The sequence below is a fragment of the Peromyscus maniculatus genome, chromosome 3 (genome assembly GCF_049852395.1).
Source record: "Peromyscus maniculatus bairdii isolate BWxNUB_F1_BW_parent chromosome 3, HU_Pman_BW_mat_3.1, whole genome shotgun sequence".
NCBI lineage: Eukaryota > Metazoa > Chordata > Mammalia > Rodentia > Cricetidae > Peromyscus > Peromyscus maniculatus.
The window spans coordinates 67,304,626-67,329,268 of NC_134854.1; the positions used below are offsets into that span (position 1 = coordinate 67,304,626).

Genomic DNA, 24,643 nt, shown 5'->3' on the forward strand with positions numbered 1-24,643 from the left:
ACAAGGTGGGGCTCAGACAGGAGCCCTTACGACCTGAGATCCGGATGGGCCAGCTCTCTTGGTTCCTGGATCCTAGACACTGGAGGTAGACCAAGCAGAGTTCTCCAGAGAACACTGCTGGACTGCACTTCAGTTCTCCTGGACCCAGTAACCTATCCCTTTACTTGTAAGTTACCTCACAAAACAAACCTTGCTTTTAATTAAGTGAAATTGCCTTAATACTACCACCAATAAAACCCTGGCTCAAAAAAAAAATTAAAACAACAAACATAGAAATCTTCACTCAATAACAGAATACCCAAACAAGAATACTGGTGGGTACATTAATAAGATTGTTGGATGGCACCATTTTAATGTAATTTATAAGATGATCATGTTAAAAATGTCACTTAAAATTTTTAAAAGAGCTGGATGTAGTGGCACATGCCTTTAATTCCAGGAGGCAGTGGCAGGTGGGTCTCTGAGTTCAAGGCCACCCTGATCTGCAGAATGAGATCCAGGAGAGCCAGAGTACACAGAGAAATCCTGTCTTTAAAAAACAAAAAAAGGGCTGGAGAGATGGCTCAGAGGTTAAGAACACTGATTGCTCTTCCAGGGGTCCCTAGTTCAATTCCCTGCAATCACATGGTGGCTCACAACCATCTATAATGAGATCTGGTGCCCTCTTCTGGTGTGCAGACATACATACGAACAGAACACTGTATACATAATAAATAAATAAATCTTAGGAAAAAAGGGAGGAGGGTTCGCTTAGATTCAAATCTCCAAGCTTCACTTTGCCACTCTAGTAACTAAAGAAATGCAATAGAAAGGAAAAGTATACAAAGAAATAATCATAAAGAGCTGGGTAGTGTTAGCACATGCCTTTGATACTAGCACTCAGGAGGCAAAGGCAGGTGGATCTCTGAGTTTGAGGCTGGCTTGAAACTACAGAACAAGTTCCAGAACATCCAGGAGAAATCCTGTCTCAAAAATAAATAAAATGAAAATAATCATAAAGTATTTTCTAGAAAATATCTTAAAAGTAAAGCAAGCGCTTATGAGAGATGGCTAACTGAGTAAAGGAGCTTGCTGCCAAGCCTCATGCCCCAAATCTGAATCCCACAATTCATATAGTGGAAGAAGAGAACTTTCACAGGTTGTCCTCTGACCCCCACACCCACAAATACACACACGGGATAACTTTAAAAAAAAAAAGATAAAGTGGAGCTGGAAAGACAGCTTGGGGGTTATGAGTACTGGCTGCTCCACCAAGCAAACATACTGTGGCTCACAACTGCCTGTAATTCCAGTTCCAGGGACTCCAACATCCTCTTCTGACCTCTTTGGGTACCCCACATGCACATGGTGCACATATATACATGCAGGCAAAGTTCAAACACATAAAGAAATACTATTTTTAGAAAAAATGAAGCAATCTTTTAATTTTTTTCTAAGAAACTTTGTGAGATTCTATAAACATCAAGATAATACTCATCTTGATAAGTAGCCATCGAGATGCCATCTAAGTGTAGAAAACACTAACAGAAGAGACTATCCCATGTAGACATTTTCTACTCACACCATGAATCCCACAATTTATCAAATGACTGACTTAAGAGTTTTTGAAATTATTTTTGATATCTTACTTGTCCGCTCTTGCAGGTATATTTAAGGTACACATCAGTATGTTTAAGATATGTAAAGGCTGAGCACAACAGAAACTAATGGTTTAACCCAGGACTTTATGCAACCATGCAAACATTTTTCCTCCATATTCATACCAACAAAATAAGCTTTGAACAAATACTTGATGGTTCACAAGTCAGAAATATGCTATGACCTATCATACTAAAGGCATAAAGTGAGTTTCTTTCAGAAACTTGCAACTTTGCTTTCATAAGAGAAATTCATATATACAAAATGATTCAAACTAAATAAGGATTCAAGGGAAAAACTGAGAAAGAGACCTCTTTTTCACTCTATCAGTAGACATCAAAACAGATGGAAGAGTTTTGTGTACAGACAAATTCTAACACAGGACATTTCTATACAAACGGTATGGACAGTATCTAAATAAGTACAAATTATTATGTATTTCTGTCAAGACTCTCATTAAGATCCAATACCTGTTTCCACAATGTTTTCTGTTTCCGTCGTCTCCAGCCCATCCATGCTGTCCTCATCTTCCACTGTAGATTTTCCTCTACTTCGAGGCCTACAGCAAAAAATAATAATAATTTAAAAAAAAAAAAAAAAAAAAAACAAGTAAAGTTAAATACAAAATTTTTGCTTGGTTGTCTTTTGAGACATTCTCAGATGTAACCCAAGCTGGCCTGCCACATCCTCCCAACCACTGAGATGTGTAGCATGCACCACCACACCCAGATAAATATTGAATTTTAAGGCTTCGATTTGAACACTTAGATATAAAGCACATTTGGAAAGTATAACATAAAATTTAAGCTTTCCCCAGCATAACAGTGCATCAAGTAATAAGTATAAAATATTTTCTTCCGTAAAGTGAATAAATATCTTATGTTTAGAAGTACTGATTCAGGATTTCTCTCTCTTTGAACTGATCTTTCCAAGACTTTTTCTGTATCCACTGGTGGCTTTTAAATTCCTTTACCAAGTTCAAACTTAAAAAAGGTTTTATTCTACATTTAGTGAAATTTAAATTTACTGAAAAGCTCAAGTAATTGGGACAGAAGATGATTCAGTGAGGAAAGGTTCTTGCTTACTTCCAACCCTGATACCCTGAGTTGGGACCCACATGGTGAAAGGAGTAAACAAACCCCTACAAGCTGCCGTGTGACCTCCATTAGTGGTCGATGACTCATTCATACATGCACACTTAGAAACATAGAAATTGGGCTGGAGGGATGTCTCAGTGGTTAAGAGCACCAACTGCTCTTCCAGAGGTCCTGAGTTCGATTCCCAGCAACCACATGCTGGCTCACAACCACTTGTAATGAGATCGGGTGCCCTCATCTGGCCTGCAGGGACACATGCAGGCAGAACACTGTACACATAATAAATAAGTAAATAAATAAATCTTAAAAAAAAAAAAAAAAAAAGAAACATAGAAATTTAAAAAACAACAACAACTATTTTTTGGTTGTGAGCCTAGCCTTTAATGGCTGAGCCATCTCTCCAGCCCATGGTGCAAAGCTACACAGAGAAACCCTGTCTTGTGGGGGAAAAACTGTAATAAAAGATTCAGTAAATTTAAAAGGAAAAACAAAACAAACAACAACAACAAACACCTTATGTAGGTGGGCAGGCCTGGTAGTTCAAACCTTTAACCCAGCCCTCAGTTGCATCAGCCTGGTCTACATAACAAGCTCCAAGCTAGCCAGGGTTACAAATGTGATCCAATCTCAATTATCGGTATAATATTCTATTCTAGATAGAATAGAAGATGAGGATTGGCTATACAGCTTAGTGGTAGAGAACTTATCTAACATGTACAAGGCTCTGGGTTCATCACCAACAGAAAAATTAACTAAAGTGAAATCTGAAAGAGCTGCTCAATGGGCAACATCATGTTTATTAACTGCAAAAGACTTCGTAACTGTAATTTTGCTACTGTTATTAATCGTAACAAAAACATCTGATATGAAGGATATCTGACATGTGACGCCCAAAAGGGTCATGACACACAGTTGAGAATAACTGCTCTATAACCATAATCCCAAATAAATTCTTTCTTCTGTAAATTTTCTTAGTCATGGTGTTTCATCAGAGCAATAGGAAAGTAACACAATGTTTAACTCTCAAAAAATAGAGATGAAGGACTTGCAAGGCGGCTCGGCTGGTAAAGGTACTTGCCACCAAGCATGACATCTTAAGTTTGATTTGTATGACACACATGGTGGAAAAGGGAATCAACTCCAGCAAACTATCCTCTGGACTCCCATCTGAGTATCACAGCACATGTGCCCTTCCTACATACACACAAATTAACTGAAATGTAATTTTTAAAATGATAGGGTACCAGCAGAGATTTCCCAGTCTACCAAAAAAGATTATTCAGATGAATCATTTAAGTAATGATACTCAGCAGCTACTAAAATCATACACAAGTATAGTTACTAACATATAAATCTTTTTATGACTACACTCCCTATGTGAAAAGAGAAGCAACTATTTTCTACACACTGTGTGTGTGTGTGTGTGTGTGTGTGTATAAATTAAAAATACCAAGTGAAACCATAACATAATGGTACTAAATATTTTCCTTGAACCTGCAAGATGGCTCAGTGGGTAAAGGTGTTTTGCACAAAGACCAACAACAACCTGAGCTTGATCCCCAGGATCCATATGGTGAAGAAAACCAGCTCTCACAAATTGTCCTCTGACCTCCGCATGTGTGCCATGACAGGCATGCAGTCAATCACACATGCAGGGGCACACACATACACACAGACAGACACACACACAGCAGGGAGTATCAAGAAGTAAAATTTATGTGTCTATGGAGGTGTTTCTAGAGAGGACTGATATGTGGGGACAATGAGGAGCAAGCAAGACTGAATGTTCGTGGCACCTTCCAATGGGCTTACTGAGAATAGTCCATGGGGCTAAATACCCCTTCCTTTTCTGAGTTGTTGCATCTATCACTTCTGCTACCTGCTGGCATCAGGCTCCAGCTTCTCAGGCCTTTCAACAAGGACTAAATAAATACCAGACACTCTAAAAGAGAGCTTCCAAACTTTCAACTATGGTTAAGGACTTCTAGACTTCAACTGTCTAGACTGGAAAGATGTTATTGCCTCTATAATGTGTAGACTGCCAATGTTGTATTAGACCAATCTAATATATTCTCTGTTAATATATATTATGTATACAGTATACTGGCTATATTCATCTAGAGAGGAATGGACCTAACACTATGGGCATACGAAAATACCAAACTACCTCCTAAGAATCAAATACTGTCATCAGTTATACTGGGGAATCTCACTCTGCCATTAGTTGGTTACTAGACCAGAAACCCTAGAAACAACTGATGTGAAAGATAAGAGACCTGGAGGTCTAGAGTAGAGGGGAGTCTCTAACACATGCTATGGGGGTTAGTGTGTCACTACTGGATAAAAGCACAGACTCAGATGGAAAGATGTTATAAGCTTGTGTGAGTGTGTGTGTGTGTGTGTGTGTGTGTGTGTGTGTGTGTGTGTGTGTGTGTGAGAGAGAGAGAGAGAGAGAGAGAGAGAGAGAGAGAGAGAGAGAGAGAGAGAGAGAGAGAGAGAATGAATAACAGAAAGTGAATGCTTAAAACTGAAATGTAGGGAAGTCTATTACTACATGTATTATCATATCTACTACTACAGTACAGTAGTTACCTACACTTCTATGTACCATCTTTATTCCTGTTACTATGATCAACAAGAAAAAGTGATCCTAAGACAGCAGCAGAGCCTCTTTAACAATCAATGGCTTTGTTTCAAATGTAACGTGAATGTTTGCCTGGGTGTATGCTTGTGCATCTCATGTATGCCTGGTGCTCAAAAAGTCTAGAGGACATAAGATACAATGGAACTGGTGGTCACAGGTTACAGGTGGTTGTGAACTACCATGTGGGCACTAGAAATCGAACCCAGATCCTCTTCAAGAGTAACAAGTGCTCTTAACTGCTAAGCCATCTCTCCAGCCCCATCAATCACTTTTAAAGCAACCTCAGTTCTAGCCTTGCCAGTTGCCCAACATTAGAAAACAAAACACTAAGATTCTTTTTTTTGTTTGTTTTCTTGTTTTGTAATTTAATTTAATTTTACATATCAGCCACGGATTCCCTTGTTCTCCCCCCCTCGCCCCCTGCCCACCCCACATTCCCATCTCCTCCAGAGCAAAGACTCCCCTGGGGATTGAGTTCAACCTGGTAGATTCAGTCCAGGCAGGTCCAGTCCCCTCCTCCTCCCAGGCTGAGCCAAGTGTTCCTGTATAAGCCCCAGGTTCCAAACATCCAGCTCATGCACTGAGGACAGGTCCCGGTCCCACTGCCTGGAAGCCTCCCAAACAGAGTAAGCTAATAATCTCACTTATCCAGAGGGCCTGATCCAGTTGGGGGCTCCTCAGCTATTGGTTCATAGTTCATGTGTTTCCACTATTTGTCCCTGTGTTTTTTCCAATCTTGGTCTCAACAATTCTCACTCATACAAGCCCTCCTCTTTCTCGCCAACTGGACTCGGGGAGCTCCACCTGGGTCCTGGCCATGGATCTCTGCATCCGGTTCCCTCAATCATTGGATGAGGTTTCTAGCATGACAATTAGGGTGTTTGGCCATTGTATCACCAGAGTAGGTCAGTTCGGGCTTTATCTCGACCATTGCCAGTAGTCTATTATGAAGGATCTTTGTGGATTTCTGTGGACCTCTCTAGCACTTTGCTTCTTCCTATTCTCATGTGGTCTTCATTTATCATGGTCTCTTATTCCTTGTTCTCCCTCTCTGTTCTTGATCTAGCTGGGATCTCCCGCTCCCCTAAGCTCTCATTCCCTCGACCCTTGCCCTTCATTACCCCACTCACGTCCAGGTTGTTCATGTAGATCTCATCCATTTCTCTGTCATTGGGCGATCCCTGTGTCTTTCTTGGGGTCCTGTTTTCTAGGTAGCCTCCCTGGAGTTGAGTAGCAGTCTAGTCATCTTTGAAAAACTAAGATTCTAGAAGGCGGCAGAATAGTAAGGGAGAGGAAGGCATGAGGAAGGCGTGAGACAGGAATGGGAACATCAAAAGAAAAATGAAGACTGTATATAAAGTTCACACACACACACACACACACACACAACCAAATTCAGTCCTGCAAGAGCCATCTCTTTTTCCTTTTCTTTCTTTTTTTTTAAGATTTATTTATTTATTATGTATACAGCATGTATGACTGTAGGCCAGGAGAGGGCACCAGATCTCATTACAGATGGTTGTGAGGCCCCATGTGGTTGCTGGGAATTGAACTCAGGACCTCTGGAAGAGCAGTCAGTGCTCTTATCCTCTGAGCCAACTCTCCAGCCCTTTAAAAAAAAAAAATGTTTACATACGTGATACATGTCTAACAACGAGTATGTGAAATGTGCATGCAGTTTCCTGTGGAGGCCAGAGGCATCTGATGTTCCTGGTGTGATTGGCAGCTGTGAGCCACCCAATGTGACTGCTGAGATTTGAACCCAGGTCCTCTTGCAAGAGCAGTATATTCTCTTAACCATGAGCCATCTCTCCAGCCCAGTACATTACTTCTTATGTCTACTTAGATTAAATCTTGTAAAGGCAGGCAGATCTTTGAGTTTCAGGCCTGTAGGTGTTATATTGTGAGGTCCTGTCTTTAAAAAGCTTAAAATAACAAGAAAAAGCATTTCTTGCCGGGTGGTGGTGGTGGTGGTGGTGGCGCACGCCTTTAATCCCAGCGCTCAGGAGGCAGAGGCAGGCGGATCTCTGTGAGTTCAAGGCCAGCCTGGGCTACCAAGTGAGCTCCAGGAAAGGCGCAAAGCTACGCAGAGAAACCCTGTCTTGAAAACCAAAAAAACAAAAAACAAAAAACAAAAAAACAAAAAAAAAAAAAAAAACCTTGCAATGTCTCTCCCCAAACTTCACAGCTATATCAAAACTACCCTTTAGATTGTCTTAAAAGACCTCTGCAGTCTCATCTCTTAACTGGTACCAGGTTTGTTAAACTCTTAGCAAATTGTATTCCTTCTATTACAAACTCACTCACTTGGTGCAGCTTTTACACAAGCTACCCCCGGTGCCTGCAAAGTAACCTTTATCTTCTCCAGTAACCCCTCAACAATCAAACAGGTACAGATCAAACCCATAATGCTTTTCTAATCTGACTTAGCTTAGTGGTTCTGCTACAAGCTCCCTATGTGTACATGCACTATCACACTGTGCTGAACTTCCATTAGCCAGTAATACCTTAAAAGAAATCATAGCATTTTTGTGTGCTTCCAATATTTTCCTGCACAGAGACAAAAAATAAGAAGAAAAAAAATCTATCACTGCTGGGAAATGCTAATGAACACATTGATTATATTAAAACTAAGTGAAAGTAAAGTAGGAGAAAGAATTAAACCTTTATACTGCCTTTTCTATAAGAATAGTTAGAGAGAACATCAACATAGGCAGCCAGGCCTGATACACTCAGAAAACTGAGGTAGGATCACTTGAACCCAGGTTACAGAGCAAGCCTAAGCAACATAGCAAGACCCCATTTCAAAACAAGCCAATTGAAAGGGAGACAGGAGAAATACGTATTCTATCAGCAGGGCAGTGGTGGCGTATGCCTTTAATCCCAGCACTAGGAAGGCAGAGGTAGGTGGATCTCCGTGAGGTCGAAGACAGCCTGGTCTACAGAGCAAGTTCCAGGACAGTCAGGGCTATTACACAGAGAAACCCAAGTTTTATTTCAGAGCTAGAGAAATGGCTTATAGTTAAGAGTACTTGTTCTTGTTCTGGGTTTGATTCCCAGAATCACATCTGATGACTCAGAACCACCTGTAACTCTAGTTCTTCTGGTCTCTGTAGAAACTGCACATGTGGTACACATAGACACAAGTGGGCACACATACATACACATATATTTTGATTTGTTTTGCTTTTAAAGATTTATTTTTATTTTATGTGTATGAGCATTTGCTTGAGTGTATATATATATATATATATATATATATATATATATATATATATATATATATATATATATATATATATATGAACCACATGTGTGTTGTGCCTATCAAGGCCAGAAAAAGGTGTTGGATCCCCTGAAACTAGAGTTATAGGGGATTGTAAGCCACCATGTAAGTGCTAGGAACTGAACCTGGGTCCTCTGCAAAAGCAGCAAGGGCTCTTAACCAATGAGATCTCTTCAGTCCCCACATATTCTTTTTAAATTTTAGCTTAATTTTTTTAGGTATGAAATTGGAACTAGGATTTTTAAGAATATTTACTTTTTAAAGATTACATTCTAAAATACTTTTAAATGAAATAATACTATGGCTGAAACTTGGTTCAAAGTAACACAAGAAGACAAGAGTATAAATGAAATAAGGCTACGTTTGTTTTCTAAGGAAAAGGAAAGCCTGGAGTTAGATGGATGGGGAAGTGGGAAGGATCTGTGAGGAGAAACCATAATCAGAATATATTATTTGAATTTTCAAATATATTAAATATACACCTGTAACTATGGAGCAGTTTCTATGCTTCCAGCTCACCACCAGTTACTAAAAATATGGTGCAAGATAAAAAAAAAAAATGACAGTTGTTCAACTGAGTGACAATCCATTTTACTTTCTATTACCTATAAAAAAGGCTATATAAAAATACATAATTCTATTTTTTCCATAAAATATATTTTATCAAAAAATAACAAATGAAATTAGGCTGGTGTGTGTTGCTGTTTTAGGTAAGTGATGATAGTATAGGAGCTCATTATATTATTCTCTACATACTTACATATAGCAATTTTACAAAACAGAGAATTTTCTAAAAAAAAAAAGAGGAAAGGGTTTCCTTAGGAAGGAATGTGGCTAATTTTTAAAAGAGGAGGAGGGATCGCAAGTGGAAAGCCACATATATGAGAGAATTATTTTAGCACGAAAACCTGTGCTGAAAGCTATCAGCAGAAGAAAGCTTTCTTTCAGACTGAGCTCAGTAGAAGTGTGCTAGTGCGTTCAGAACCTTCACTACATTAAAGCACAGGTCCTATGTAAACTGCCCAAGTCAAAGTCTGGTGCTAGAACTTGCTGGGCCTCAGATGTTGACAACTGGGCGGGGCGGGGGGTGGGGGGGTGGGGGAGAGACAGTCTCTATTTAAAATATTTTCATAACAAGTAAGACATTTACACATTTTTACTAAAAGAATACTTTCTCGTTGCCATCGTCCAGATAACAGGCCCTGAAAGGTCAAAGGACTTGTGAACTCTCTAGCAGGCACTGCACAAAGTACACTGGCAGTCTGACTGGCTTCTTTTTCACTTAGGTATGCAGCTGGTTGACATTTTGCAACTTCCCTTACATATGATTGAAATGCAAGCAATACCGACAGAAGCTTCTTTTCCACACCCAGTACTTGTCCTCAAATCTCCCTGCAACATTCAATCCATCACTTCTTCTCTTTGTGGCAAGCATCAATGCTTGGACATCAGGTGCTGACATCAGAGATCAAGCCAAGACTAAGCTACTGTGATAACCAGAGATTTAGCCAGCATAGTTCTAACTAACAGTACTCTGTGGTGTCATCAACATTTTATAGAAAGGAAAAATGACAACTTCGGGAATTAGCAGGGCATAGGCTTGTAATCCCAGCACTTGGGAGGCATAGGAGTTATAGCAATGGACCAGTGTGGTGTACCTAACAAATTCCAAGCCAGGAAAGGCTAAACAAACAAACCCTATCCTAAAAATAAGAGGGTCAAGAAGATAACTCAGTAAGTAAAAGCACTTACTACATAGACCTAACCAATCTGACAATTCTCAGAGCCCATGTAAAAGTCCTCATAGACTACCAAGCATCTATAAACCCAGGACTGCTACAGTGGGAAATAGGAGGTAGAAACAGAAGCTGCTATATGTACCTCATCAGCAGAAACAAGAGAGACCCTTCTCAAAAACAAGGTGGAAGGCCAGAACCAACTCCCAAAGTTATTCTCTGAACTGCATGTGTGAATCCCACATACAAATATTTTGTGTTTTTTAGACAGGGTCTCATTATACAGCAATGGCTAGGCATGGAATTCACTATGTACCACAGGTTAGACAAAAATTTTTAAAATGAGGAAAAGGCAAGAAATAAGGTAAATAAAACAATAAAGCCAAGCACATACCTGTAAATCCAAGCATCTCAGAGGCTAAGGAAAGAAGATAGTCACAAGTTCAAGACCAGTTTGGGCTAATGAGGAATTCAAGGTGTACATGGTGGGTGGGTAGAGACAATATTATAAGAAAAATGTTCAGTACAATCATGTTTTTTTTTCTGTGTTTTTTTTTTAATTTTTAATGTTTTTTTTTTTTATTTATTTGTTATGTATACAGTGTTCTGGCTGTATGTTTGCCTGCAGGTCAGAAGAGGGCAACAGATCTCATTACAGATGGTTGTGAGCCACCATGTGGTTGCTGGGAATTGAACTCAGGACCTCTGGAAGAACAGCCAGTGCTCTTAACCGCTGAGCCATCTCTCCAACTCCCCAATCACATGTTTTTAAATAACTTATTTAACTTTTATTTTGTGTGCAATGGTGTTTTGCCCATGTGAATGTCTGTATGTATTACTAGAATTACAGACAGTTGTGAGCTGTCATATGGGTGCTAGGAATTGAACCTGGAAGAGCTGACAATGCATCTTCTTTTTTTTTTTTTTAAGATTTTATTTATTATGTATACATATTTGCCTGCAGGCCAGAAGAGGGCACCAGATCTCATTATAGATGGTTATGAGCCACCACGTGGTTGCTGGGAATTGAACTCAGGACCTCTGGAAGAGCTGTCAGTGCTCTTATCCTCTGAGCCATCTCTCCAGCCCCAACAATGCATCGTCTAAACCATCTCTCCAGCCCCCTTTCACATTTGTTTAACAAAAAAAAAAAAATTTATACCTGCCAGATATGGTGGCATGCGTCTATAATCTTATCATTCCAGAGCTTGAGTTAATAGAATAACAAATTTGAGGACATTCAAAGCTAGAGCAATACTGACTCTCAAAAAAAAAATATTGACCTAAACAACAAAAAATTAAAAACATTCAGTTGTAGAGAATCTGGCATGCATGAAGCCCTGGGTTCTATCCCAAGAATCACATCAAACAAAGCATAGTGGTGCAGGAGTCAGGAGAATCAAAATATAGGCCACCTTTAACTACACAGATGGTAAAGACAAACTTGGGATACATGCTATCCTATCTCAAAAAACAAAAAAGCAAATATTCCTATGTCTTTATGTTTCATTGTACATGTCTTATCTACAAGCCAAAAATATGTGGAAAGAAATACGAGAGATATGATTATCATTGTACTTGTGATTTGTACCAATTGTTACTTTATGATGAACACATACAGCACTGTTTCAGTCTCACTCAAGTAAATATATTTAAGTAAACATATTTTCTTTTAGGATATCTTAATGTGTATGGGTGTTTTGCCTGCATGTGTAAAAGCACACCATGTTCATACCTGGTACTCAGGAAACCAAAAGGCATCAGAGTCCCTGAAACTAGTTGTGAGCTACCATATGAATGACAGAAACTGAATTTGGGTCATCAGCAAGAGCAGTAAGCACTCTTAACCACTTGCCATTCCTCTGGCCTACTACAACAATAAATACATTTAAATAATCATATACACGCTTTAAAAAACATGAATATGCCCTGTGGTGGTTTGAAAGAAAATGGCCCCCAAAGGGAGTGGCACTATTAGGAAGTGTGGCTTTGTTGGAGTAGGTGTAGCCTTGTAGAAAGAAGTGTGTCAGTGTAGGTTGTGCTTTGAGGTCTCCTACGCTCAAGCTACACCCAGTAACATAGTTCACTTCCTGTTGCCTATGGATCAAGATGTAGAATTAATTCTCAGTTCCTTCTCCAGCACCAGTCTGCCTGCACACCTCCATGTCTCACCATGATGATAATGGACTAAACCTCTGAAATTATAAGCCACCCCAATTAAATGTTTTCCTTTATAAAAGTTGCTGTGGTCATGGTATCTCTTGACAGCAATAGAAACCTTAAGACATGCCCTAATCAAGGTAATCATACCCCTTCCCACCACCCCCATCACCCCACTCCACCCCCTCTTTTGGGGGGGTAAAACTGCATTAGAACCTGAAAAATACCTGGGATTATATCAGAAAAATATTGTATTTGAATTTTAAAACATTTCTCATTTGAGTTCAAATTTATAATGTTTGGTAAACTAATCTGTAGGCTGTCTCAAATGTTTTCAGCCCTTTCAAGATAAAGAGTCAATGCAAAAATCATATTATTATATTATAGAATGATTAATGTAGCACTTTCCCCAAAATAGTACTTCCTTCTAGCTGGGCAGTAGTGGCTCATGCCTTTAATCCCAGCACTCAGTGGGGAAGAGCCTGGTGGATCTCTGTGAGTTCAAGGGCAAAAAAAAAAAAAAAAAAAGTGCTTCTAGGGCTAGGGGTGTGGCTTAGTTAGAAGAATGCTTACCTAGCATTCATGAATTCCTGGATTTGATCTACACATAAAACCAGGCATGTTACCACATACCTATAATCCCAGCAACTTGTAGAGGCAATAAAATACATTTCAAGGTCAACTTCCATAACATATTTAGGACCTTGGATTTGATCCCCACAACTACTACCCAGAAGCCCTTCCCAAATGTCTTGTTCTTGGCATGGAATCTGGATATGTTGCTCAAACCAATCTTTAACTCTAGCTAAAAGTGATTTCCAGCACCTTGGCCTTCCAGGTAGTTGGGACTACAAGCATATGCCACTGCTACCTGAACCTGCCCATAAAATCATCATTAGAATCAACACTTAATAGAATACAAATGCTATGCAAAGAGATATTATAGTATATTGTTTAGGAGGAAATGACAGGGAAATCTCATGTTTGTTAGCAATACAATTTTTAATTGCCTGTTTCCAATCTGTGGCCGTGAATCCCTGGACACAGAATGTATGAATACAAGGTACCTAATTTATTTTAAATGCTAGCAATTTTGTATTATGTTTACCATAACTTCCTTAAGATCTATTATAATGGCATTTTTTTAAAAATTGCTGTTTCAGTGGGATAGTGGTGGTGCATGCCTTTAATCTCAGCACTCAGGAGGGTCTCTGTGAGTTAGAGGTGAGAGTGAGTTCCAGGACAGGATCCAAAGCTACACAGGGAAATCCTGTCTCAAAAAAAACAAAAACAAAAAAAAATTTAAAAAAAAAAATTGCTGTTTCACTGTGATACAATCACATAGCCAAAGCTAGTCTAGAAATTGGTATGTGTGTCAGGTCCTTAAATCCTCGTCTGTTTCTTAAGTGCTGGTATTAGAGGCATATACATTAGAAGCACATACATGTGCGTCTGCATGTGCCAATGGATGGTGGTGAGACACCGTGTGGGTGCCAGGAACTAAACCAAGTCTTCTGTAAGAACAGCAAGTGCTCTGAATTGGTGAACCACTTCTTGAGTCCCTGATTTTGTATTCTTAGTCATTTATTGTGTGTTGGCATGCGGAGATCTAAGAACAAGCTCTGAGTTAGTCTTCTTTCACCATGTACGTCTTCAAGCTTGGCATCAAGCACCTTTACACAATGAACAATTTTGCCAGCTACATATGCCCAGTTTCATGCAGGGCTCCAACCCAAAACAAGATTTCTACCAACTGAGCTAAGTCACCACCCCTAACAACGCTATCCTAATGAAAGTATTAGGATCATAGGCATGTGGTACCATGCTCATTTTAAACAAAATGTTTTTTAAATGTCCACTGTTTGTACTCCTTGAAATTTTTTTCTGATGTTTTGAAAAATTGAAGACGAAAATAAAGCAAAATTAGAAAAAGTTAGGTATAACAATTTTAAGGCTTTGGACTACATAACTACTAAATGAAAGGAATGATAAGATCAATGTGGAAGCAGATTTGTATTTTTAAAAATATTAGTATAAAAGATATTAGTATAGTATAAAAGATATAAACAGGAGGATGTTGCAAAGAGTTGGATTTGACAGGTAAGAGAGGAATAAATGCTTAAGTAAAACAAGTTTAAGGCTGATCAAGAGGCCATGGATCATTTTTTTTAATGTTCTCAGAAATAGGATTAATGAGTTAAGAGTAAGACAACAAAAATGCATTCAGTTTCTGTGTAGTTAGAGCAATATGAAGGAGAAACCAGATGATCAAAAATCCACTTTTGGGTCTCTGTGTATGAAAGTGCTATGTTTACTGACATGAAGACAGTCACTGGCTATATGTAGTGTAGGTAGTGGTGTAGGTATTTTCAGCCACAGAAGCCAAAAGAAGGCTTGTGTAACATCCACAGTTATACTTGTCGTAGAAGATACCTGTGAAGTTCCCCACAATTTGCAGTGTCTGAATGTGACAATCTGATATAAACAGATTACAGAAGGGGCAGTGTTGAATTAGAAATGAGAGAAAGTAGAGCTGGGTGTGGTGAACTCCTTTAATCCCAGGTGATCTCTATGAGCTTGAGACCAGCCTGGTCTACAAACAGGCCCCAGAACTGCCAGGACTGTCACACAGATAAACCCTGTCTTGAAAAACTGGGAGGGAGGGAGGGAGGGAGGGAGGGAGGGAGGGAGGGAGGGAGGGAGGGAGGGAGGGAGGGAGGGAAGAGAAAGTATAGGCATAAATGATGGATCAGAACTGTCTAAGAAGTTTGGTTCTAGAGATAAAATACATGTGATGTCCGGAGATGAAGAAGAGTTCAAGAATTATGAAGTGTTTTCGAATAAGAGGTTGAGATGGTATCCAGAGCCAGGTGAAAGATGGCTATGATCATACTGTTGTCAAATAAGAAAATTCTAGTAAAGACAGGATACACCACATTCATTCATATGCTATTGATAAAAAAATGATAAAGCTGCATTTTTAGTAAGGTTTTTCTTGTCATTAATTTTTTTGCACAATCTTTTCAGTGAGAGCTGGGAAACACTTCCAATGGGGAAAATACATTCTGGAATAAAGACTACATAATTTTTGTCTCGTTTTCAATTATACTTAATAGGAAAAGCTAAATGGGTGAATCTGCTACTTAACCCTAAATTATTTTCAGGATGAATTTGTCTGTTAAACTAAAGTAGCTGTACAAGCTTCTTGGAGCTACCATAACAAGATGTTACAAACAGCATATCTTAAAAAAATACTGTCACACTTCTGGAAGTTGGAATAACTCAAGTCATTGACAGAGATGTGGCCATGTGTAGATTGAGAGAAAAATCTGTTCTGTGTCTTGTCTCCTGGTTTCTGGTAGTACCAGCAATCCTTGGTGAGGCCTATCTTATGGCTTTCTAATTTCAGTCTTTGCTTTCTTTATCCAATTGTCAACATCCTGTGTGTCAGTGTCTAGGTCTCCTTCTTACAAGGACAACCATCACTGGACTTAGAGAGTGTCCTATTCTAGGGTTACCTCACTAAACCCAATTGTATTAAAGAATCTCCTTCCAATATTTCCCCCAAAAAGGTCACATTTTTCAGGTTCTGGACAAATACATATATATGAGGGTAATTGTGGGTTTGGTTTGTTTTGTTTTTTCAAGACAGGGTTTCTCTGTGCAGCCCTGGCTGTCCTGGAACTCACTCTGTAGACCAAGCTGACCCCGAACTCAGAAATTCACCTGCTTCTGCCTCCTAAGTGCTTGGATTAAAGGCTTTTTCAGACAGGATCAACTGACAGAATATCTGCCCAAAATGTGGGCAGCACCGTTCCATATACTGGGGATCCTATGAAATAAAAGGAGAAAAAGAAAGAAAGCTTAGCCAAGCTGTGGTGGCGCACGCCTTTAATCTCAGCACTCAGGAGGCAGAGGCAGGTGGATCTCTGTGAGTTCAAGATCAGCCTGGCCTATCTAGTGAGTTCCAGAACAGGATCCAAAGCTACAGAGAAACCCTGTCTCAAAGAAAGGAAGGGAGGAAGGGGGAGGAAGGGGAAGGCAAGGCAGAGAGAGAGAGGGTGAAAGGGTGGGAGGGGGAGAGAGAGAGAGAGAGAGAGAGAGAGAGAGAGAGAGAGAGAGAGAGAGAGAGAGAGAGAGAGAGAGAGAACTCAAAAGTCAGAGCCCCAAGCATCCTTCTTCTGTTTACTGTCCACCCTGATGTGAAGAACCTAATCTACCACATGCTCCCACCACCATGTTTTGTTCAAGCATGTGGGGACAAGCAACTGAATTATCTAATGCTGTGACTTAAAATAAAACCTCTCTCTCTCTCTCCCTCTCTCTCTTACCTGTCCTGGAACTCACTTTCTATGTAGACCAGGCTAGCTAACTCGCTGGGATTCTCCTGCTTCCAAAGGTTGGGATTAAAGGTGTGTGCCGCCGCCACCACCCAGCCCAAACCTGTCTCTCTTAAGATGCTTTTCTGAAGCATTTTGTCAAAGCAATTTAGCACAGAAAATTGTTATCAGAAATATAGACAGGAAACTTTTCTGAAAAAAAAAATAGTGATTATGACAGTAGAGACATGCTCAAAAAACCTTTATGGTGATTTACAACCATCCATTAACCCAATTCAAGAGGATCCAACCTCTTCTGACCTTCAGGGGTACCGAGCATAAAGATGGTGCACATGCATACATTCAGGCAAATATTTAACACAAATAAAATGAATAAATCTAATCTTTGTAAATTAACAACAAAAAAAGATATAATCTGGGGGCTGGTGAGATGGCTCAGCAGGTAAAGGCACTTGTTGCCAAGCCTGACAACTAGAATGTGATACCCATGGCCCACATCATGAAAGGAGAAAACCAACTCTACTAAGTTGTCCTCTGAATTCCACGTAGGTGTACACACACACACACACACACACACACACACACACACACACAATTTTTCAACAAAAAGACTTCACAACTCAACATAAAAGCAAGACCATGTCAGCACACAGGAAGAAATACAGCTATCTGTAAACTAAACCTAAAGGAAGGCCCAAAAAGAATCAACTTTCCTGGCTTGGACTTCCAGCCTCAAAAACCATGAAGAAAAAAAAAGGGGGGGGGGCTATTGTTTTAAGTAGTTACTCTGTGGTATTTTGTTACTACCACTATGAATTGTGGTAGAAATTAAAAGAATTAGAAGAAACTAAAAAGTTCTTTGTTAGCTATTTCCCTGGTGAGAACTAAGCTGAGAAGCACACACACCAATATGAAGAGTAACTCTCATACTGAGGCAAAAATGGTCACTATAGCAACTACAAACCAATTAGACACGCGTGCACATGCACGTGCCCGTGTGTGTCAGAGAGAGACAGAAAGCACTGGACTTTCTTGATAAGTCAGTGTAACAGACACATAAATTCCTCCTCATTTTCAATTAAAGAAATTCAGGCTTAGAGAAATTTGGTGGCTGTGGTCAACAGTTTGGAAGGGGAGCCATTGATCAAAGTCCCCCTCCCCCAACTCCTCTCAGATCTTTCCCACCTCCAATCCACCCAACTCCAACTTGAGAACTTAAGACTTCTCAAGAAGAAGGGAAGCACAAAAGGAAAAACAAAGAACTTGGATATAGAAAAGTTCTGGATTTATTATCATTTACATATATATCACTTACTGAATTCCTCAACAGTAGGGGATTTTGAGTGAAGCATTATGGCTCACTCTTGTATTATCACTATTAGAAAGATGAGGTAGAAAGATTACTGTGAGTTCAAAAGCCAGCCTGAGCTACATAGTGAGTTATAGGCTAGGCTAGTGAAACCTTGTCTCACACTAACACTAAAGGGTGGAAAGAGAAGAGGACTTAAACAATATGCTTGAAAGAGGACCTATAGCACACAGAGAACACTACATACATAATACTAACAGTGAATCCTCCAGAACGTCAACTTCTTATTAAACCAGTTCTTCAGTAGACTAGTCTATATCCAAAGAGGAATAACTATTACTCAATTCTCCATGTCTCTACTACTACTACTCACTCACTCACTCACTCACTCACTCACTCACTCACACTTACACACACACACACACACACACACACACACACACACACACACACACAGAACCAAAACACAACCCCACGTCCTCTCTCTCTCTCGGCCATATCTGTCTGGCTTTCATATGAGTTCTGGAGACCTGAACTCTGGTTCTCACACTTGCCCATCAAGCATTGTAGTCACTGAGGCATCTCTGAAGTCCCAAACTGTAAGTTTATAAGACAAATAAGGCAATAGAAGGCTAAAGAAAATGAAATTTTTAAAGTGCCTTTCATCTAGTCAATGGCAAAACTTCGTTGAAAATAAAAACAATCTTCCTGAGTTCAAGCACCAACATTCAAAGGGGGATAAATCTCAATTATCATATCCTCTTGTCACCTGGAAAAATATTCTTCTGGGGAAAATTGATAACAAAAGAATATATTATGTATAATGCACATTAAACTGACTTTCCCTCCAAAGCTACAATCAATCTTTCCAATAAAAAACATTCCACAGGACTGGAGAGGTGACTCAATAGTTAAGAGCAGCTGCTGGCCTTTTAGAGGACCCAAGTTAGTTCCCAGCAGCTTAAACAACTGTATATAACTCCAGTTCAAGGGGTTACAACACTGTAGTAGAATATTTTAAGGTGTGTTACTTTTGTTTATGTTGCATTTGTTTAACTCTGTGAAACTGTGTTACTGTGCCTGTGTAAAACACCTGATGGTCTAATAAAGAACTGGCCAATAGCAAGGCAGGAGAAAAAAAAGGCTAGTCAGGGTTGGGAGGCAGAGAGAATATATAGAAGGAGAAAACTGGGGGGAGACCTAAGATAGGAGCCAGAGAAGGAGGAGGACTCCAGGGGCAAGCCACCCAGCCACACAGCCAGCCAATGGAGTAAGATTTACTGAAGTTAGAGAGTGGGAAAACCCCGGAGGCAAAAGATAGACTGAAAAATTTAAGATAAGGAAAGCGGGCTAGAAACTCAGCCAAGCTAAGGCCAGGCATCCATAAGTAAAAATAAGCCTCAGTGTGTGATTTGTTTGAGAGCTGGATGGTGGGCCATCGAGAAAAGACTAAAAACAAACAATAATACACCTTCTGACTTCCACTGGTACTAGCATAAAAACATACATACACGCAACAAATAAATAGGTCTGGGGGTGGAGCTAGTTCCATACAAAAATGGCAAAAATAAGTGAATATATTTTAGGTCTTGGGATGTTGCAGCTCAAGAAATTTTATGATATAAACCTAAGTTAATTTCCTTCTTAGAAAAAAAATGTGGTTTTAGCTGGGCGGTGGTGGAGCATACCTTTAATTCCAGTACTCAGGAGACAGAGGCAGGAGGATCTCTGAGTTGAAGGCCAGCCTGCTCTACAGTGTTCCAGGACAGCAAGGGCTACACAGAGAAACCTTTTCAAAACCCCAAAAAAAAAAAGGAAGGAAGGAAGGAAGGAAGGAAGGAAGGAAGGAAGGAAGGAAGGAAGGAAGGAAGGAAGGAAGGAAGGAAGGAAAGAAAGAAAGAAAGAAAGAAAGAAAGAAAGAAAGAAAGAAAGAAAGAAAGAAAGAAAGAAAGAAAGAAAGAAAGAAAGAAAGAAAATGTTTTGAAGTTCACAACTAAGAATTTGGAAGTAATCTACCAAGTATAACAAAGTGAATACTATCTATGTAGAAGAAAGCCCAGAATAGGAAAAGCTTTAGAGTATTCCTTCAACTGAAGGATGACCTATCACACAAATTATTACTAATGACCTACATCATTTGATTAAGAAACAAAGATGGCCTTTTAAACATTCCTTTTACAAAATTTCAGTTATTTCCTCTTGGTCCTACTTCTACATTTACAATTCGCCTAGCTAGTGATTATTAGTGATCAACACCTGGTCAAAGGTTAAAATGATGACCATTTCATTACATTCTCCCTTTAAATGTTTTTAAAGGCATTGTACTCAATGTTCCACATACATCATCCTTAAATGCTCTAGGCTTCATGAACTTGCCCAAAATGCTCCGTTAGGTTGACCTTTATGTGAATATCCTCCCCTGAACAAATCATTAGAGTTATGCAATAAAGTGGACTGGGTCATGGCAGCTGAGTAGCCGTGGAACTGAGGTTCAAAAACCTGTTAAGTCTGATGAGAAGCCCATACCCAAACCTTAAAATTGCACCATCAAGCCAGCAGCAGTGGCAAAGGCCTTTAATCCCAGCACTGGGGAGGCAGACACAGATGGATCTCTGTGAGTTTCAGGCCAGCCTGGTCTACAAATAGAGTTCCAAGACAGCCAGGACAGTTACAAAGAGAAACCCTGTCTCGAAGAAGAAGAAGAAAAAAAAAACAAAACAAAACAAAAAAAAAGCCACCACCACTACCCCTCTATATTGAAGGAAGAGCAGTAAGTATAACATAGAAGCAATAATCAAAAATCCTTTGATACTAAATAACCTAGTTATCAGCCTTGGCGGATACAGGAAGAAAAAGGGGGAAGGAAAGAAAGGTCAATGAACCAGAAGAAATTAAAAAGAAAACTGGTCATCTTTAGTGCAGGTAAAAAGGGTACAGCCCCTATAAGATGCATAGTGATAGTTTCATAAAAAGTGACTAGAAGCAGAATGTGGTTACACAATCATTATCCCAGCACTCAGAAGGAAGGGGCAAGTGAATCTCTGAGTTTGAGGCCAGCATCATATACAGAGTATATTCCAGAACAGCCAGGGATACAAAGAGAGACCCTGTCTCAAAAAAAAAAAAAAAAGATTAGATTAGTCAACATTCAAATTATGCATTGGACTCTGCAGTTGCCTGTCCATACTTGTAACTTTCAAAGGAGCTTCTTTTATTTCAAATCTTGTTTTGTTTTGTTTACTTCAAATCTTAAAAACCAACTCATGAACCAAAAATAGTGTTTATCTGCAACATCAGCACTCAAATAGTTGAGGTAGAGAAGAATCAACAGTCCTAGGCCAATCTAGGCTGAACAGGGAAGCCCTGTCTCAAAAAAATATTTTTAATATTATATATAAATAAAAATATATATGCACATACATTTAAAAATATATATAAAATCTAAGTACTTATCAAAAACTATTTACAAGTCACTATAGGATAGCCAACCCAACAAAAAACATATGTCACTATTGGTTACCCAGTCACACAGCCTCCTCCCTCATACTTTGTTCCTTGTTATAGAGTCCACCTCCCATTAGGAAGCTGACTGTATACAACATTGCTTTCCCAGCTCCAGCTATACCTACCACATGGAAATATGCCTAGTCATGGCCAAAATGAGCTGAGAGAAAAATTTATGAAGGCTTCATTCAGGAAAGGTTTATATTCCAAATGAGAGAAGTGTGTGGGTAATTATCATCTTTACTGACTATGGTTGTTAATACAAATCCTCTTTTTCTCACACCCTCTATCAATCTCTCCATAAACCCTTTCAGCTGTACCTGAAAACATGAAGAATCACTTCAACACTCACTCCTACTCCTCTCCTGCTCTAAACCCTCTCTCCTGGCGGCTATGTTTCTCTTAATAGTAGGTCTGCTTCTCCCTTTATCCTCTCACTCTCTTCTCAATAAAGCAGCTAGTATGAACCTTCCCCCGCCCGCTCTTTTGGTGCTGGGGATTGAACCCATGGTCTCACCTATACTAGGTAAGAACTCTGCATCACTGTAGGTGGCCCAGTCCTGAAATATGCCTTTTAGGTCACTTCTCTGCTCAAAAGTTCCCACAGGCATATCTCTTCTCACCTAACTATAAAACAACAGGTCTCACAATGCAAGACCCTACATGACCTGACTCCATTACTTTGCTTACTTGCCCTTTATTACTGATCAGCCCTGATGCCTCTTTTCAGTTCAGTTCTATGAACTCAAGCACAAGAGCCTTTTCTCATTCACTGTTCCCTGTTCCCAAAAAGCTAATCCCCACATACAGCTTTTGACTCTGCATTCTCACACTGCCTTTAAGACTCAAAAGTCATCTTACTGAGACCTCCCCAATCAGCTTATACAGCCCTTCTCATCCTGTCCACTACTTTATTTTCCCCATAATACTTAATATTTCAGACATAATAAAATGTTTACCTATGTTAATCAGTCTTTTCCCTCATCTTCATTAAAATGTAAGTTCCATGAGCTTTTTTTGTTTTTCTCCTCTATTTCCCATGCTTACATTACATTATATTTTTTCATATACTATAGTGCCAAATAAATTAATCTAGCAACCATCAATAAGGTGAAAATGAAAGAAATGAGGAAGGGGGAACATATCTAAGTCCTGACAATTTCATATGCTAATGATTATACTTGTGAGGTAAATTTCTACTTGTTCAAGCCATTTTTTAACTAAGGTTTCTGACATTTGAAGCAAGAAAGTACCTGACACAGGATCTAGGTAGGAATGTACATGAAAATAAACACAAGTAAAAGTAAACTAACGGGCTAAATAACTCAATGTGTAGTGCTTGTCTAGCATACACAAAGTCTTGAGTTCAATGCTCACCCCACCACTCAAAAAAAACTATGTTGAAGGCCATAGCCCAATTGGCAGCATGCTGTCTGGCATGCAAGAAGCCCTGGGTTCTATTTCCACCCTCTGAAAAACTGGATATGGTGGTACATGCTTTTATAATCACAGCCCTTGGAAAGTGGAGACAAAGACATGTTGACTGAGCAGATAGCTCAGTAGGTAGGAATTGTGCTTGCCTTGCAATCATGAGGACCTGAGCTGCATCCTTAGAACTTACATTTTAAAAAGAGGACATAGGGCTGGAGAGATGACTGAATGGCTAAGGACCTGAGTTCAGCTCTCGACACCCACATTAGGTGGCTGCTCACAACTACCTGTAATTCCAGTTCCAGGAGATTTGAAGTTCTTCTGGCCTCAGGAATACACACACATGCAAACACAAACACACACTTTGGTGCTTACTTGTTAATACCAGCACTGGAGAGGGATAGGGTAAAAGACCCCATCTCTATCCTACGAAAGAATAGGGGTTCACACATGTGCATGCATGGTTTTTATATGAGGGCCAGGGATCTGAACTCAAATCCTCAGGCACTTACCAAATGAGCTTATGTTGGCCACTTATGTTACTATTATTGTTTTGGTTTGTTATAGGGTCTTTCTCTGTAGCACCACTGGCCTGGAACCCATAATCCTTCTCTCTCAGTGTCTTCAGTGCTGGGATAACAAGTGTGCACTAACCACCATACATTTTAATTTTACACATGAAATACAAAACTCACTGAGAGTGTAATTCTATTACCCATATTCACTGTCAACAGCAAAGAAACAATACTTTACTCTGACAAGAGATCATTCCACCTAACCTCTGGAAGTCATCTTTACATGCATTTATTTGTCCACAACAACCCAGTAAGCACTACTGTGATCCCATTTAAGACTGAGAAAAACTAAGTTATATGATCAGCTCCTTATCAAATGGCTACTAAATAGCAAGACTAGGGTATGAATCTGACTTCCAATACAACATACCACAGGAAAATACAGCAGCCCACAAACATTTCTGCCACAATTTCTGCCAAAATTGAAGTGTTCTCCAAAATGCTGCTTATTCCACTTAATGACCTTTTTCTTAAAAATACATTTATTTATTGGGAGTGACTACAACACACGTACATGTCACAGCACACATGTGGAAGTCAGTTCTCTCCTACCAGGTGGGTGTCAGAGATTAACTCAGGTTGCCAGGACACCTGGCTCATCTACCGGTATTGGGGTGGAGGGGTAAGTACTAAAGATTGAAGCAGGTCCTTGTACACATTAAGAACTCTACCACTGAGCTATATCTAAACAAGTTTTGACTGTTGTTTCACTTTTCTTTTTTTCTGTTAATGTTTCTTTCAAAATTTCTGCTTGAATATCTTTTGTTCTGTGTCATAGCTCAAAGCCCTAAGCCAAAAAGGCACAAATGTTGGGGCCTGGTTAGATGGCTCAGTGGGTATGTGCACTTACTGTGCAAATATGGGGATATGAATTCAAACTCCCAAACCCCATGCAAAAAGGTGGACATCTCTTCTCCTTTCTT

General features: G+C 39.5%; 1 protein-coding gene across 10 annotated transcripts in view; it reads right to left on the reverse strand.

The window, feature by feature from the left end:
- The window catches only part of Kmt2c (lysine methyltransferase 2C), a 237,116-nt gene that overhangs the window by 178,872 nt on the left and 33,601 nt on the right, over positions 1 to 24,643 (reverse strand). For all 10 annotated transcript variants that reach the window (XM_076565985.1, XM_042273251.2, XM_076565989.1 and 7 more), the window contains one exon: positions 2,109 to 2,197. In XM_076565985.1, coding sequence (XP_076422100.1) covers positions 2,109 to 2,197 — 89 coding nt within the window. The remainder of the gene's footprint in view (positions 1 to 2,108; positions 2,198 to 24,643) is intronic.